This window comes from Paroedura picta, chromosome 12, assembly GCF_049243985.1.
Source record: "Paroedura picta isolate Pp20150507F chromosome 12, Ppicta_v3.0, whole genome shotgun sequence".
Taxonomy (NCBI): domain Eukaryota; kingdom Metazoa; phylum Chordata; class Lepidosauria; order Squamata; family Gekkonidae; genus Paroedura; species Paroedura picta.
Genome location: NC_135380.1, coordinates 27,372,376 through 27,388,629, shown reverse-complemented (window position 1 = coordinate 27,388,629; position 16,254 = coordinate 27,372,376). Strand labels below are relative to the sequence as shown.

Below are 16,254 nucleotides of genomic sequence, written 5' to 3'. Positions count from 1 at the left end.
AGGATGCAGCTCATAGCTGCAGCAAAGAATCTGAAAGACAGGACTAGCTTCATGCATTTATTTACAATAATGCAGCATATTTCTGAAAATGTTTATTAATGCACAACAACACAACAGCATTTTTAGCCCAAATAACTCAGATGAAGACCAGAAGTAGCTCAGCCAACTGTTTTACAACCAACCAATGCCAATAAAATGCTAGAAAGAAGCCAGCTGCACAGTCTTAATGAGATGCTGACCTGGAGCCAGAGCATTTTGAAGAATAATATTTTAGAGATATATGCAAGAGTCAAATCTCAAACAGGACCAGATGTATACTACCTGGCTCACTGCCACCAACAGCCCCATAGAAGCCCAATATCTTCTGTAGAGTTCAGCAACTGCTTCTCTGATGCCTTGGCGCTTGTCTTGCTCACCTGACAATGTGTTCCAGGCTCATAACACAATCATTCTGGAAATTCTATATGTAAAACTGCTTCCATGTTATGGCAAAGTAAAAGCAAACCGAATGCTTAGCTTCGGGATAATGTAAAACAATAATGTGAAATGTTTTGATGTGAATTCACCTAATCTAGAGGTTGAACGGCCAGCGGAACGGGAACTCACAAGAAGGGATAAAGAATGCTGGGCTAGCACAATATAGGTTATTGGTTATGATACTGTTCCTCAAGGCTGCAAGAAGCCATCTGATAAGGTTTCAGCTAGACTACATCTTCCTGAACAGCTTTCAAAAAGTCCCTGGGCCATTTCTGGCTGACATTCTTTTCCTGCAGCCCCAGCTCCTTCCAATCACTCCTTTACACTCAGGCCATTACCAGGAAGCAGGTGCCTGTAATAAGATTCAGCTAACTCCCTGACCCTCTTGAAGCCTCCAAGCCAAACACTGTGGGACATGTTCGCTGTCCCTTTTGTAGAAATTATTTCCCAGCCAGGAAAACCACACAGATATCTCCACTGTGCCTCAGCGCTTTACCCGTCGTTTTTCCAGCTCCTCCTGCACCCGCTTCTTCAGGGCCTCACGCATAGCTGGTTCCAGTTGATTCTGGGCACTGATCTTCTCTACCACCTCATCAGGGTCACTGTCCTGTAGGAAGATGTAGAGGGCCCACTGAGAAAGGATGGGTAAGGGACACACCATCATACACAGCAGATGGGAAACATCCAGGAAAATTACTAAACAAACTCAGAGATTCTTCCTTCCCCTGCAGTACCTCTTTTTTTAACTTCTCAATCAGATAGCCTCTGGACTAACACATGGCTTGGATGCACAATTTTCCTAAGTAACACTTTCTTTAAAAGGAAAAGGGAGCGTTGGGAGGTAAACAGTAGAAGAAAAAAATCTATCATGAAATGAAGGTCTGTGGGCATATCTAGACTATCACTATAACTGATGCCTACATGTTGTGTGATCCAGAATCCTGAAGCTCTACTTCTAAAACATCTACTTTTCCCAGCATTCAAGTTCACTATTATCATTACTGAGAAAATGTGATTCTTCCCTCAGAGAAGCTATGGTAGCTTAGAATGTGGCTGAACAAGTGTCCCAGGTACCTATTGGTGAAACCCTCAACACATGCAATCCTAACAGCCAAGTTCAGTCCAAAGATGGTACTGGCAACAAAATGGTAGCTGACTCTCCCAAAGAAGTGTTTTATCAGTCTCATATTCATGTCTGTGCTGTGCAAGATTTTAGAAGATAAAACTGACAAAGTATTCTCCCCACTCTGCCATGTATTTGATCCATTTCAGTTACTGCCACAGTGTAATCTGCAGGATAAGCACTTTCCCTGCCTCCTGCTACCATTGTACACCACCCCAGCCTTCAATAGAAGAAGAGGAGATGCAGCCTATTTGTCAATGGTTGCTAAATGTTGGGTATCTGTAAGTCCTAACATAGATTGCGCTTCTTTCCCATTGCACTCTTGAAGGAGTTTCATTCTCCGGCTTGCTCCAGCTTGCCAGGAAGCCCTGTACCTGGTGTACAACAACTGAGGTGATCTTGCCACTGTCAGCCTCATAATCCAAGCAGAAGAGTGCTGGTCCATAAGGGTCTAGTTCAGTACTGGAGCTACTCTCACTGGAGCCCTCATACTCCAGGCCAGATGTGACTTCAGGTCTACCTGGAAAGCAATGAACAAAAAAGGCTAGAAGAAGTGGCTGTTCCCCCCCCCTCCCAGATTTTTTAAACATTATGTTTGTAGCTATTATACTTTTTATCACCTTGTTTCCTAATTGCATAATCCAGTTTTATTGCATTTTTAAAAAACACATTTAATCTACCTTGAGTCTCAGTGAAAAAGTCAGATTATAAATGAAGCAAGTAAACAATAACAAGGCAAAGATATTCACAGTCTATTTAAATTCTGGCCACAACAATCTGCTTTGGGGTTAAAATATTCTGAAGTAAGGAGTCAAATAATTTGAAATTACTTAACATAATTAGGCTCTAGAAATAACTATTGTTCTCCTTTTTCCAAGGAAACTGTCACTCAGGAATGAAACACAGTAAACTGGGCAAGACCTTGTTGAGTGAACTCACTTCTTTGACGAGGATGATAGACCTGCTGATCTGGTTTTCTGGGCCGGGCCGGAGCTGGCGTATGCCTCTTCTTCACTTTTTCCTTGGCTTGCTTCATCTCTTTATCATAGTCATCCCTGGAAAGAAAAGAACAAGAGGCCTTTTTATCTTTGGAGAGGCTGAGCAGTGACCAACAGCTGAGAAGTTATTCCAGCTGACAGCTTTCTCCTTGTTAATTGTGTGAATTCTCAATTATTCTAATAATGGAGAAATTCCTTTGACTGCCTAACCTGCATGCAGCATCTTCCTTTCCTAAACAGCCTGTTTCATCCAAAATTGCAAGCATCAGTGTGTTCATTCCCTGCCACAAGTTTAATTAGTCTTTAAAGTGTTATTGGACTTTTCTACTGCTATAGACTGGCCAGAATTGTTTCCTTTAGTTCTGACTCTAAAAGAAGTTATTGTATTAATAGTTTGGCTCTGCCTCCTGCAGCCGCTATTCTGAAGGAACACCCGCCATCCTGTGTCAAAATTATAAATTTGTCTGGGGGCTCAAAAAGGGTTGGAGAGTTCTGATGCAGTCCAACAGCAACTAAAGCCAATCCCCTTTATTATCTCCACCCACCCACCGCGAGGAGATTTCTCCCGAGCTGGCGGTCTGGACGGGGGGCTGGCGCTCGGCTCCCTCGCAAGCTCTTCCCACGCCACGGCCGGTACCTGGCGATCTGGTTGCGCCGGATGTGCCTGACGAAGCCATGGCTCATGTCCAGGCGCCCTCCCGGCCGGCAGCCTCCCCACGCCGGACTATTCCGCTCCGCTTCCGGCCCCACCGCCGCCGCGTCCATGGAAATCCACCTTCGCCTCCGCCTCCGGAACCCGACGGCAGACGGGCCAGGCCCCGGGGAGGAGCCAGCGAAGCGGCCGCCCCCAAGCCTGGTCGGGGACAGGAGCGCTGAGTGTCGCGCCTCCCGGGCTAGGAGGACGCACCCCGTGCAGGGTCGAGGGGCGCCTCAGTGTTGCCCGCAGACGGCGGGGCTGATTCCTGCTTAGCCGGACATCAGTGAAGCCGGGATCAGCCTCCGGTGCCCGGGAAATCCCGGCGTGAAACCGGTGCGGGCGTTATGTCTAGCAAACGTCCCTTGACGTCTGTTTTGTTTGGGCAAGTGCGCGTGCACACGGAAGCTCATGCCTTGGACTAACCTTCGTTCTGCCTTCAAGGTGGCCCTGGACTCAAGCTTTGATGTCCCCTGAAAAAGTATGCGCGCTCGTGCATCTCAGACGTGGGCTAGGAAAGGGCCGCCCCTTGGCCGGTTTTAAACGCTGCGCTGGCGGGGGCAAGAGCACGCGCCCGTGGGAGTTTGCACTCGACAGTACCACGTTGAAACCAGGACTAGTATAATGGTTCGGCTGTTTTTATGGCTAAATAATAACCACTAATAGTGGCTGAGTGGGACAAGCGCTGTTCTGACAAAGGGCTACTTTTGTCTCGTGCAACAAACACGGTCTGCAGCGCTTTGCAAGCACCGCTGGGCGTAAGCGCTGCCTGCTGAAACGACGGGGATTTGCTTCTGGGCATTAGAGCGGGGTCGCGGGAGCGGCGAGCAGGTAGCGCTTCAAACAGACTTTATGCACCCGCAGGTTCCCCAGAGGGTCGCCTCTAACTCGCATGCGCGGACTGCCGTCGGTTTAACCGACGCTTTCCAAGTGATGATTTCCGGGTGCGCCTAACGGTGCTTTGCACATGCGCAGATGTGCGAGTACGCGCACTGCCTCCGTAGATATGTCCGTGCGGGTGAAACGGGAGCGGAGTTCACGGGAGCTCTCCCCGCGGAATTCGTTTTCGAGCCGGATTAAGCAAGAGCCTGGAAGAGAGAGCAATACATCTCGGAGGTTGGGGGGTCGGGACCTGGTGCGTGTGAAGCGAGAGCCCGACGACGACGAGCCCCGAATCAAGCGGGAGCCCGAAGAAGAGGACGAGGACGAGGAGCCCACCGGTAGGTAGATGGGGTGGTGGGGCCACCGGCCTGTCAAGGACGTGCTCCCTTATGAAACCTGGTGCCCTGTGCTCCAAGATGTGCTGGCCACTGGTTCAGAACGGGTTTTATTAAAATAGTTTTAAGCCTACTTTTCTCTCGAGCAAAACTGAGACTCGAAGCAGAGAGGGATGATACTTATGTGCCTCTTCAGGATCTGGCTCTAGCAATTTATTATGATTTTCTGTGCCATACAGTTGTTGTGCCATGGGCAAATCATGCCCCCCAAGCTCAGCCATTGTATGTGTATAGTAGAAGTTGTAGGCATCTTGCAAGGGTAATATGTTGTGCCTAAACAACAAAGACCGTAAAGCACTTCATTCATTAAAAATGTTATTTAATGGCAGCGGAATGTTTGTAAATAACAGATCTTGAGTTCAGGTAATGGAGTGTCAACTAATTTGCTGTCTAGGATGTCACTGAATCAAAAGAACAGTTGCATTCAGGATACAGATTACAGAGCATTTTGGGAGGAGAGCAGGGAGATAAGCTGATGACAAGCCCTACTGTCTTGTGATTTTGGTACCAAAAAGAATAAGAGGAAAAAAAACAAAAGCCAGCAGCTAAATATAATTTTTTTAGAGTAATATACATGAAGTAGAGAAAAATATATAACAGTAGTTGCAGATGTACACCGTTTCTATAAAAGACTTCCAAATATCATCTATATGCCATCCATTCAAATATTGATAGAGTTCTGAGGTCTTTTAGTAAAGGCATGGAGGGTCCATTTTGTTGAACATTGGTTAGCCTCCAAGAGATGGGCATATAGTTTTAAAGTACATAAGCATCCTCAAAAGTCAGTGAACATTCTTTACAGGAAAAAATGAATGATTGGACATGCCTCTGTGAGTTACAGTTCCAACAGTTAGACAGTTTACTCAGTTTTTTGTGGAAGAGTTGTTGTGGTGCCCAGTATATGCTAAATGTAATATCTTTGCTGAATAAATTGTAAATTAATATTCATAGAGAGAGCAATCTATATCCATTGTTTTGGCAAAATAAGGTGACCTAATTCGTTATTCCATTCATTCCTGAGACTCTGCATTTCATATTTATCAACTGCCATGGATATTGTTGGTTTTGTTTTACGCATTGATCTATAGCATGTTTCTCACTTGCCTTTTCTGCTTGCCTGTTTTAGTGAAATATGGCCGTTTTGACCCAGAGGACCGGCGGAGCAGGCACTGCCCATACTTGGACACCATAAACAAGTCAGTATAGAAAGAAAATAAAGTGTATAGTCGTGGGAGCATTAAATTAATCACTGTATGCTTTAAAAGGGACACTGCAGCAGAAATCAGTAGGTGGTTGAACCATGCCAAATCATTTTTTTTCCTATGCATGCATGGATCTAGATGTAGTAATGGTGCTTGGTTCATATACCTATAAGAATAGCATGATTAGACAAGTTAATCACTCTTTTAGAGTAACATCATTCTTAACATGCTAATGTGGTGAGTTAATGAAATTCAGTCTCCCAAAATACTGTGCTCCATGGGAGATTGGCTAGTTTGAAATGATGGCTTCATCACATAAATGTTGCTGAGTGCTGTTGGATTAAGGCACCTGTGGTGATTAATTATTTAATATTCTGCTCTTCTAGGAGTGTTCTGGACTTTGATTTTGAAAAGCTGTGTTCAATCTCACTCTCACATATTAATGTCTACGCCTGTTTGGTGTGCGGAAAATATTTCCAGGGTAAGTTTGCATTCGTTCTAGGCTTCCCTGTCCATCAAATAGAGTGTGCTGAGCAGCACTGCCTCTGAATCAAATGATACTTTTCAGTAGTCGTGAGTTTTGTGCAAAACAAGGGCACGTTTCCACAATATAGGCTTAATGTGTTGCATTAATCTCTTGTTCACAACAAATTGCTGAAAGTGTGTGTGTGTGTGGGGGGGTTACCATTATGCTCCAGTGATAGTAATCTTTTATGATATCCCTGGAAGCCTGCAGTTCAAGAACTGGCTAGTGAGTTCCAGTCAGCAGGTGGACTTCATGCTTTCCCCCCTTTAGAGTTGGGTCATAACATTGCAATTACAGTAGAATCCTTATGGCAGGATTCTCCTGTCTGGTGTAGGACCTTGGCTCCTTAGACCCCAGATTCCCTTTGTGCTTCTGCCATCCTGCCAGTCATGACTTGGATCCTGAGTAGTGCAAGCAGAGTTGCACTCAAGGAAGGCAATTTCCCCCTCCACTACACTCTCCTGTGTCTCCTGCATCTGTGCTCCTTCATCAGCATACTCTAAGGCAGTGGTCCCCAACCCCCGGTCCAGGGACTGGTACCGGACCGTAGAACAGTCGGTAGCGGGCCGCAGCTCCTCCTCATCCTCCTCCCCAGCTGCTGCCTCGGGGGCTGCCCTGCCACTCTGCCGCTGGCTCAACTTTGGTGCTCTCTAGCGGCCACCATGGCTGAGGCTCCCTCTCAGCATGGCACTGCACAGCTGCTGCTGGCAGCACGCTCCAGTGGGTGGCGGGAAGTCAGGGGCGCCAGCGGGAAAACAAGTGGAGCAGGGGTTCAGGCGCCAGCGACGTCCCTTCGCAAAAGACTACCCCCCCCCGGGCCACAGTAAAATTGTCAAGCGTTGACCGGTCCCCGGTGGTAAAAAGGTTGGGGACCACTGCTCTAAGGAACAGTACAGGGAGCAAAATGGGAGTCTGCAGCAGGAGGGTGGAATTTGCAGAAATTTCCTCCTCCTTCATAGACAGAAAAGCCCTTCCATCAGAGGAGCTGCTACCGTGACTCTAGAATACCACTCTAGGATCCTAGTCACTAGTCTACTGCTCCAGTTGTTCCCATCTCCTTTAGCAGTTTCCATTTCTCATTGTGGCTTTCCAGCCCACTACCTGTTTTGTTCTGCTGCCTTTAATTACTCTGTCTCCTCACCTTTCTTGCAATTCTTTCCTCCTGTAACACACATGTTCCTGCATCTTAAGTGCTGTGTCTTCAAAGCCTCCACCTCCCATTTCTTATTCGAATCCTGTGTTTTCAATGATTTCGAGATTAGTTCACCTGCCAGAAGCCAACTGTAAGATGCTCTCCCCTTCACGGTGATTTGCCTATCTTTTTCCTTCTCTGTAGGTCGAGGCTTGAAGTCCCATGCTTATATTCATAGTGTACAGTTCAGCCACCACGTCTTTCTCAACCTTCACACCTTGAAGTTTTATTGCCTGCCAGACAACTATGAAATCATCGACTCTTCCCTTGAAGATATCACAGTATGTGACCTTCTTGATGGAGTGTATGTGTGTGCGCTCATGGGTATGGGTCACTACAGACATGCTGATCGGGATTATAGTCTAGTGAGCTCTTCTGTATTTGTTGGCCTTATCTGTTTTTGAAACACAAACTTTCTTGGGCTATCTCAAAAGCTGTTTGGTTGCTTGCTTTGACAGGAGCAGCTTCTGTTGTGTCACAGGTTACTTTTTCATTGCTTCCCTTGCAATGCATATCTCGTGACTGGATTGTTAGGTAAATGTGTTTGCAAGATTCATGTCCTAAGTGATAAGCTCATGAAATACATGAAAAAAAGAAAGAAATATAAAAATAAAAATTAATGTTAAAAATTCAAACTTTACTTCCTGCATTATTCAACCAGTGCAGACTCCTTAATTGTTAATAGCTGGATCATGTTTGGTTTGTCTTTGAACATTCCTTCAGAATAATAGTTTCATGGCTCTTTGATTTTTGTCCCTTTGAAAATCTTAGTTTGCAGACACATACATCTTTGTCTTTAGCAGCAAAAAAGAGCAAGACTCCAGTACACCTTAAAGACTAACAAAATTTGTGGTGGGGTATGAGTTTTGGTGAGTCACTGCTCACTTAATGAAAGCTCATACCCTGTCACAAATTTTCTTAGTCTTTAAAATGCTACAGGACTCTTGCTCTTTTCTATAGACAGACTAACACGGCTATCCAAATAGATCTCTTTATCTTTAGAAAACTGTAAGAAAATTGTGAATTGCTGTGTAAAATCCCCCCTCCCCATTCCTAAGGCCTTTTCATTAAGGGGGGGGGGTTAGGCAGATCTTTTGGCAGAAGCAAAGAACTTGGCTTCAAGCTGATGCGCTCTCTCCTTCCTGTCTGCAGTATGTTTTGAAGCCCACCTTTACCAAGCAGCAAATAGCCAACCTGGATAAGCAGGCCAAACTATCTCGGGCTTACGATGGCACCACATACCTGCCTGGCATTGTGGGACTGAACAACATCAAAGCTAATGACTATGCCAATGCGATACTCCAGGTAATGTGTTTGGAATGCACTGAAGTAAATGTTGAATAGGTTGTCACTGTTCCACAGTCACTTTCATGGTGGGCACATCAAGCATTGTGACCAAATGTATTGTGCTATTCAGGGGCTGCTTGTATGACCATTTGTGGCTAGAGCATGGATGCACAATAAGTGGCATGGGAAGCTGTGTTGTATGGTCTTGCGTACCTACTCTCTTGTAGTTGGGGAAGGGAGGAACTGGCACTTTGGCCATAGCCTGAGGCTTGTGATTGGGAAATGCAAGCCTCATAGGATTCAGAGGGAAGTTTCCTGTGGGGCGTCTGTAAATGCCATGTCTCAGCTTCTCTTTGCATTTGGCAGTGGAATCCTGGTGATGAGGAGGCTCTCCCACCCTCAATACATACTGCCAGTGAATCAGCTCCAGGGAGTGAGGGTTCTCACCTTGACACTAGGCCAAGTGGGACCCCTGGCTCTCTTGAGAACATGCATTCTTGCAGGGGAAGAGTGCAAACCTACTTATATGTGCAAGTCTTTCTGTCTTTGTCTGCAGATATTTGCCATGTGCAGAAGCTGCGACTCCTTTGTGAAATTTCCCAGTGGCAGTTGCTCTCCTCCTGTGGTTTTATGTCAGCTGCTGGCTGTGTTCCAGGGGCTCAGCAGTACCACCCATTGCTTAGTTACTGCATTCCTAACCCATTTATTTATTGCCATTTCCCCCTTCTTCCTGTTTTTGTTCCCTGCAATGCCCCAGAAAACTTAGCATGCCTGCAAAGTCTCTTAAAGTAGTACTATATTAGGCTCACTTGTTTGTGAGGAAATTGCAGTTGGCTATATAATCTAGTTCTCTATAGCCTGGCAGTCCAAACTTTATTCAAATTAGTGCTTAGATATAAACTTTTATCCAAAGTGGCACAAAAACAATTTACAGATTGATTACTTAATATACATTTAACTAGTGTAAGAGCATATTCTATCCCATCCTTCCTCTATGGAGTAGGTAGTGTAACCAGCAAGCTTCACTGTGTTTTGGGCGTTTATGCCTAAATTTTGCAGGTTCTACTCTAGCCACTCACCATTCTGGCTGAATGAGGAATTAACCAGGTTAATTAACTAAATAAACAGGTTGCAGCTTTACTGTGGGAATAATCAGGCAGATTTGGGTCTTTGTGTTTGCTACTAGGTAATTTCCAGTTGGATTGTGTGAAAGGCACAAGAGGGGAGCCTGACAAGCTCCAGTAATTACTGAAATATTTGGAAAAAAATAATGCTACCTGTCCAGATAAATTACTGAAGATGGCATCTAAATAAAACCGTGGCATTATATTCAACAATATTGTGAAAAAGACTACCAGAAGGTTAGAGGCAGAAGCTTTTGTATATCACTTTTTCCTCTAACCCTCTAGCTGCTGGAATAACCCAGTTTGGGTTTGGATCCTGTTCTTTTGGGTTGGCCCATAGGAAGTTGGTCTTCATTATCCAAACTGCTTAGTAGATATTGGACTACAAAATGAGCCAGAGCAAGATTGTTCAAGGAGTCCGTAAAGCTGATGTTTTTTTTTAAATTAATGTGATGGGTTATACCGTATTCCCGTTACCTCCAAAACTGCCCAGCAACTTGAGGAAGAGTGGAGCAACTTGAGGAAGAGTGGATTGTACAGTGAAGCGGGAGTTCATTGCCACTAACCTCTTATATCTATTCCCAGGCACTATCTAATGTCCCGCCCCTGCGGAATTATTTCCTGGAGGAGGAGAACTATAAGAACATCCAGCGCCCTCCCGGGGACATCATGTTTCTGCTGGTCCAAAGGTTTGGGGAGCTCATGAGGAAACTGTGGAACCCCCGGAACTTCAAAGCTCATGTTTCTCCCCACGAAATGCTGCAGGCTGTGGTTCTCTGCAGCAAGAAAAACTTCCAGATCACCAAGCAAGGTGAGGCAGGGAAGAACTTAGCTCAAATTAGCACTCTGAGAGTTCGTTTGTCGGGGGAGATCTGGTGTGTGAAGATTATATGTTAATTACCAGACTGACTCCTTTCAAAGAAGCCCAGTAGTGCTGAGTGCATTGTTCCCATTGTTTGTGAAGGCTCAAGCCTGTGCTGTGAAGCTGGATCCCTAATGCCCTTGTTGTGTCAGGCTACAGCCCCCAGCCATCCTCCTTCCATACTCTCCATCCTTTCCCTTTTTGCCAGGTGATGGAGTTGACTTCCTTTCATGGTTCTTGAATGCCTTGCACTCTGCCCTTGGTGGGACAAAGAAGAAGAAAAAAAGTAAGTCTGTGTTTGCTGCTTTATGAAGTGGCCCCACTGCTCTTGGTGCTCACAGGACCGACTGTGGGTGTTCTTGAGTTGGGTTTGCATGGCCAGGTCCTGTCGTTTAGTTTGTGCACTTGGCTTATAAAACGGAGTATTTTCTGAAGTGTGCTCAGATCATGTAAACATCCATTAGTTGTCTCCTTTACTATTCTGGTTTTCCTAGGAAATGTGAGATAGGAGGGAGGCAGCAATGGCTACCTTAGGAAGAGTGCACTGAAAACATGCATCTCACTCCCCTTCACTACTGTTGTCTGCTTGGCTTCAGAGGGCAATCAAGAGGCCTACTCTCTTGCTGTTATTCCCAGTATTAGTTATGGTGCCATCCTAAGCATAATTACATGTCTTTAAGCACCATTGACTTCACAAACATTAGGATGGCCCTGTTAGACTCTCAGCCTGCTTTTGCCACTTAGGGAGAACACAGGAGCAAAAGAAAACCGAGTGACTTGTGAGAGCAAAGATGATGCCTGCCCAAAGAAAGAAGTGGCTCATGTAAAAGCAGGAAGTGCTTGGCAGGATTTCTGTGAGAGCAGGAAAAGTCTTGGACTGTGCCTTGGATTTCTAAGTGAGGAGTGCTGGGCATATATTTTTGGGCAGCCAAAAAAAACATAACAGCTGTGCAGTGATATCACCATCTGTAACGTTGCGCCCAGAACACAGTCCTAGCATCTTAACCAGTAACGGTGTTGATCCTAGAGACCTCCTATATATAGTATTGTGCAGGTACTAATCCAGTTGGACAAGGGACATGGAGAAATATGTTGGCAATGGATAAACAATAACTTTCCCCCCTCCACTCCCTGTATTTGCAGCCATCGTAACAGATGTGTTCCAGGGCTCCATGCGGATCTTCACCAAGAAATTGCCACATCCAGATCTGGCAAGTTTTCTGCAAATGGGCTTGTTCTTGCTCACAAAAAAATCCGGGTGGGGGAAGTACATGGTGGGGGGGAGGAGTCTTGGAGGTAATCATTTCTGTGCTGTGGTGTAAAGTTTAATTAGTGTCAGCCATGCACAAAGCATAGGAATCCTTCTTCTGGCTTAAAATTTAGTTTTGTATTGGCAATGATTGATAACAAAGAGCACATGAACTACACTGAAGGGACTGAAAAGTTCCCTGCAGAATCCCAAGGCCAGCCCAGCACAATGTAGTTTACATAGCTTGAAGGGGTTTTATTGTTAAGAGAGTGTGTATGTATGCATGAAACTGCTTCTAGATGAAGGATATGTGAATGTTTTCTCCTCATGCCTGACTCCTGGTATGATGGAATGTGATAACATAATCTGGCACATACTTAAACATTTGGCCCACTGATTGTGTGAATGATCAGTTCACTGGCTGAACCAGGCTTTTGTGGGTGAAGTGGAATAAGTAGTTATGAAGAAAGGAGGGTCACAAGCTGTGTCTAATCCTTAAAAGCCCACCAAGGCCTTTTATTTTTCCAGAGTTCTCATACTCAGTATTTTTAGACTTCTCTTTGTAAGATTCTGGACTGGGGGGGGGGGGGGACATTAAAAAGAGAGAACTATAAGCAGAAAACTCAGTGTATTTAGGAAGTTAAATTGTTGTTCTCTATGCTTGGTTCCATCCTGCTGAATTGAGGGTAAACTGTTGTGTTTATACCATCTTCTTTCCCTCTGCAAGGGCATCTATAGGTCTACCCCCAGGCTTGTCCTTCTGCATCAGCAGGCTCTGCTAATTTGTTTTCCCCTCTCAGCCAGCAGAGGAGAAGGAGCAGCTGCTCCAGAATGATGAGTACCAGGAAAAAATGGTGGAATCCACTTTCATGTACCTGACTCTGGACCTCCCCACAGCCCCCCTTTACAAGGATGAGAAGGAGCAACTTATTATTCCCCAAGTGCCACTTTTCAACATCCTGGCCAAATTCAATGGAATTACAGAGAAGGTGAGTCCTCCCCCATTTGGTCTCCCCTGCTTTTCTAACCTCTTCCGCAAAGACTTGTAGAGGGTGAAAAGGTGCTGCACTAACCCCAGGCATCACACCCTCTCCCCATTTGGAATTCTCACCAACTGCTTATCCTGCATTCTCAAAAGAGTAACTCTATTCTGAATTTAAAACCAGAGTTGAGATTGCCATGATTTTGCGGCTGGTGATCTTGCACTGATCAAAAGCTAACCATAGGGATTTGCCAAGGGTCTGCAGAGGCTGTCGCAGTGCTCTTGACTATGTATTGGCCACTCTTTTAACCTAATAGGATAATTCCAGGCCAGCTCTACAGGCTGCCATGTAAGAACCTTCTATGTGTTTCTCTATTCTGGAACCCTTGTGCTTTTTGCTACCTATGGCTGCTTTGTGGCCTTCTGTAAGATGTGCACCCCAAGTGGCTAAAATTAGAGGAATGAGCAGGAAGCTAAATTAGCCAAACTTTGCAGTATTGCTGATACTTGATATACTTTCTACCCAGTGAACAAAAGACAGATTTCCCTCATACTCTATTATATAATACGAGGTCTGGCCCCACATTCATGCTGTAAAATGAATATGTTTAGTGGAATTGGCCTGTTCCCTTGTTCTTCTGTTCATAGCTTTTGACAAACCAGGGGCCTTCAGTGCTTTAGTTCTGCACTTAAGTGTGGTTATCTCATCCCTGTCTAAAAGGGGCTGAGAGAGGGGCTCGTTCAATTGTACAAGTGTGCATGGTATTCTTCTGACAGTATATCTACAAAAATTGCTTTCTTTAGGAATATAAAACCTACAAGGAGAATTTCCTGAAGCGCTTCCAACTCACCAAGCTGCCTCCATACCTCATCTTCTGCATCAAGAGGTTCACCAAGAACAATTTTTTTGTGGAGAAGAACCCGACCATTGTCAACTTCCCCATCACGTAGGTAGCCCCATGTTGCCATGTGATGTGGCTTTGTTGGAGTGGACTTTTCCTGAACTTGGAGTTGAGTCTGAGTCATAAATCTTGAAACTGAAGTTGTTTTTTAGGTGACCTAGATGGCTGGAAGCTTCATGTTAGTGTCACCTCTGAAGAAGTTTGCTAACTGGCTTCTAGTTAGTTTAATTGCAAGAGTTCAAGTAAGAAATGTGAAAATAAAATGTAGCTAGTCAAGGGTATATTAACAGGGATTGTAAGACTGATCTCTCTTGAAGTACCCTTCAGAAATCCCTGAATGTGATGTACAAACACTCCCCAGAGGGGAGGCTTCCCCAAGGTGCAGATTAATGGTATTCTTGTGGGGGGGGGGGGGTGGGAGTAAAGCTGCAGCATTTTATAGTTGCAGAGCCAGTAAAGCACAATCCTGATGGTTGCTTCTTATTCTGCTTGCAGGAATGTGGATCTCCGGGAATACCTCTCTGAGGAAGTACAAGCTGTGCATAAGAACACAACCTATGACCTCATCGCAAACATAGTGCATGATGGGAAGCCGGCTGAAGGGGCATACAGGATCCACGTGCTACATCATGTGAGTTGGCTCAGGCTTGCTCTTATTTTCTCCAGCAGTCAGAAGTGGTGCTCCAAGCAGTTCCAGCTCCTGTTTTCCCAGAGTGATTGCAGCATTCTTGGCAGTAGAGGCAGTTTGTGTGTGGGGAGTGTGTGTGTTTGTGTGTGTCTGTGTGTGTGCACTCTGCCCCCCAAAAGCAGTTCACCTCCCTTTGTTTCCCAGGCCCATTGTGTGGCCCTCAACTACTTTAAGGCCTTTTCTCACCTGGGCCTTTGTGATGAAGCAGTGCTGCTGTGTCAAGATCTGAATGGCAGCCTAGACCGAATGACCACTTGTGTGCCACATTGAGGGCACACATAACCTCATCCTTTGTGTTATGGCTTTGGCAGGGCACAGGCAAGTGGTATGAGCTGCAAGACTTGCAGGTGACGGACATTCTCCCCCAGATGATCACTCTCTCTGAGGCTTACATTCAGGTGAGTGCTGGGACATGTCTGCAGGCGGAAGTGGTTCCCTTGCCAGAAGCACTGAATGAAATCAACTGCAGACCTCCTTGCATTGAAAGCCAGGGGCACTTGACCTCAGGCTTCCAAGGGCGGCCGGGATACCAGGGCAGCTGATAACTCAGTACTTGTTTCCCTCTGTGTTGTTTCCCTCTGTGAGTATGCTTCCCAACAGACAGTCCAAATTCTGTTCAGCCCTTGAAAACATCACTGTGAGGATGTGATGTACAAATTAAGCCAACTGTCTGAATCTAATCTGCATGTCATGTCATTTGGATTGGGAGATTCAGAGAGTAATCCTAAACAGGTCTGCTGAGAATCCTAGTCAGATCTATTCTGCTGCTCTTGATAGTGGACTTTGGCATACAGCCAAGGAAGGCCACTGTGGGCTCAGAGTAGCCACCAAACTAGAATAAGGTTTGGTTTATTTCTGTAGATCTGGAAGAGGAGAGACACCGAAGAGGAGACCAACCAGCAAGGAGCTTGAAAAGGCAAGTGGGAGGCACTGGAGGATGAAGAAGGCAGAATGCCGGGCTCAGCCGTCTCCCCTGCTGAGATTCAGGTGTCCCAACTTGGATTGTTCATTTAAGATGCTGCCGGCAATTGGGCAGGATGGGATCTCTTTCAGAGGCCTGTAGCTGCTGACTGTGTCCCTTCCTCAGCCTACCTATTGGCTCCCTGCTGCTCCTGTAGGGTTGGAGGACGGGCTAAGAGAGAAGTCGTCACAGCCTTTGGACATGGTGTACTCCAGGCATTACATTATCTTGTTGGCCTGCCTGCAGAAGACGTCAGTTCAGGCACCACCCTGGAGGCTGGCTGACTGGTGTGGACCTTTCCTGTTTGCTGTGCTGGTTATTTTTGTGTCTGTGCATTAAATGTACATTTTTAAAAAATCTTTGTCTTTGTACGAAATTGCATGGTAGTGTGGTAGACCAGAAAGTTCCATTTAATTTATTCATTTCTGCTTTAAGTCCATGAAGATGCCAAGCTCTTCCTTTTGTTGTGTCAGGTCTGGTATTGCTAGCCACACCTATTTAACATCCTGAAACTGAATAATTTTCATTGTGCATGAGCTGCTGCAGCAGAGGTTGTCATCTAGACCATGGCAGCTGTGAAGATAGACTGTGTGTCTCTTCCCTTTCCCTCAAGCACCCTTTAGTGGAAGAAGGTTTAGGCATGGATTTCTTGGTGTAACTAGTGAGTACCCAGCCCTTTTGTGTTGGTGTTCAGGCAAAGCCTAGTTTCC

General features: G+C 45.6%; 2 protein-coding genes across 2 annotated transcripts; one reads left to right on the top strand and one right to left on the bottom strand.

The window, feature by feature from the left end:
• Window positions 1-44: 44 nt before the first annotated feature.
• On the bottom strand, window positions 45-3,658 carry C12H2orf68 (chromosome 12 C2orf68 homolog). The gene is made up of 4 exons (XM_077307063.1): window positions 3,236-3,658; window positions 2,540-2,655; window positions 1,975-2,120; window positions 45-1,084 (listed from the first exon to the last, which is right to left on the bottom strand). Exons 1-4 carry the CDS (start codon window positions 3,361-3,363, stop codon window positions 962-964), a joined length of 513 nt encoding a protein of 170 aa, XP_077163178.1. The 5' UTR covers window positions 3,364-3,658; the 3' UTR covers window positions 45-961.
• Window positions 3,659-3,725: 67 nt separating this feature from the next.
• Window positions 3,726-15,896, top strand: USP39 (ubiquitin specific peptidase 39). The gene is made up of 13 exons (XM_077307060.1): window positions 3,726-4,512; window positions 5,696-5,765; window positions 6,158-6,252; window positions 7,634-7,770; window positions 8,642-8,794; window positions 10,486-10,711; window positions 10,971-11,048; window positions 11,906-11,973; window positions 12,812-13,000; window positions 13,798-13,940; window positions 14,391-14,526; window positions 14,895-14,981; window positions 15,445-15,896. The coding sequence occupies exons 1-13, from the start codon at window positions 4,260-4,262 to the stop codon at window positions 15,493-15,495; spliced, it is 1,686 nt and encodes a 561-aa protein (XP_077163175.1). The 5' UTR covers window positions 3,726-4,259; the 3' UTR covers window positions 15,496-15,896.
• The last annotated feature ends 358 nt before the right edge of the window (window positions 15,897-16,254 follow it).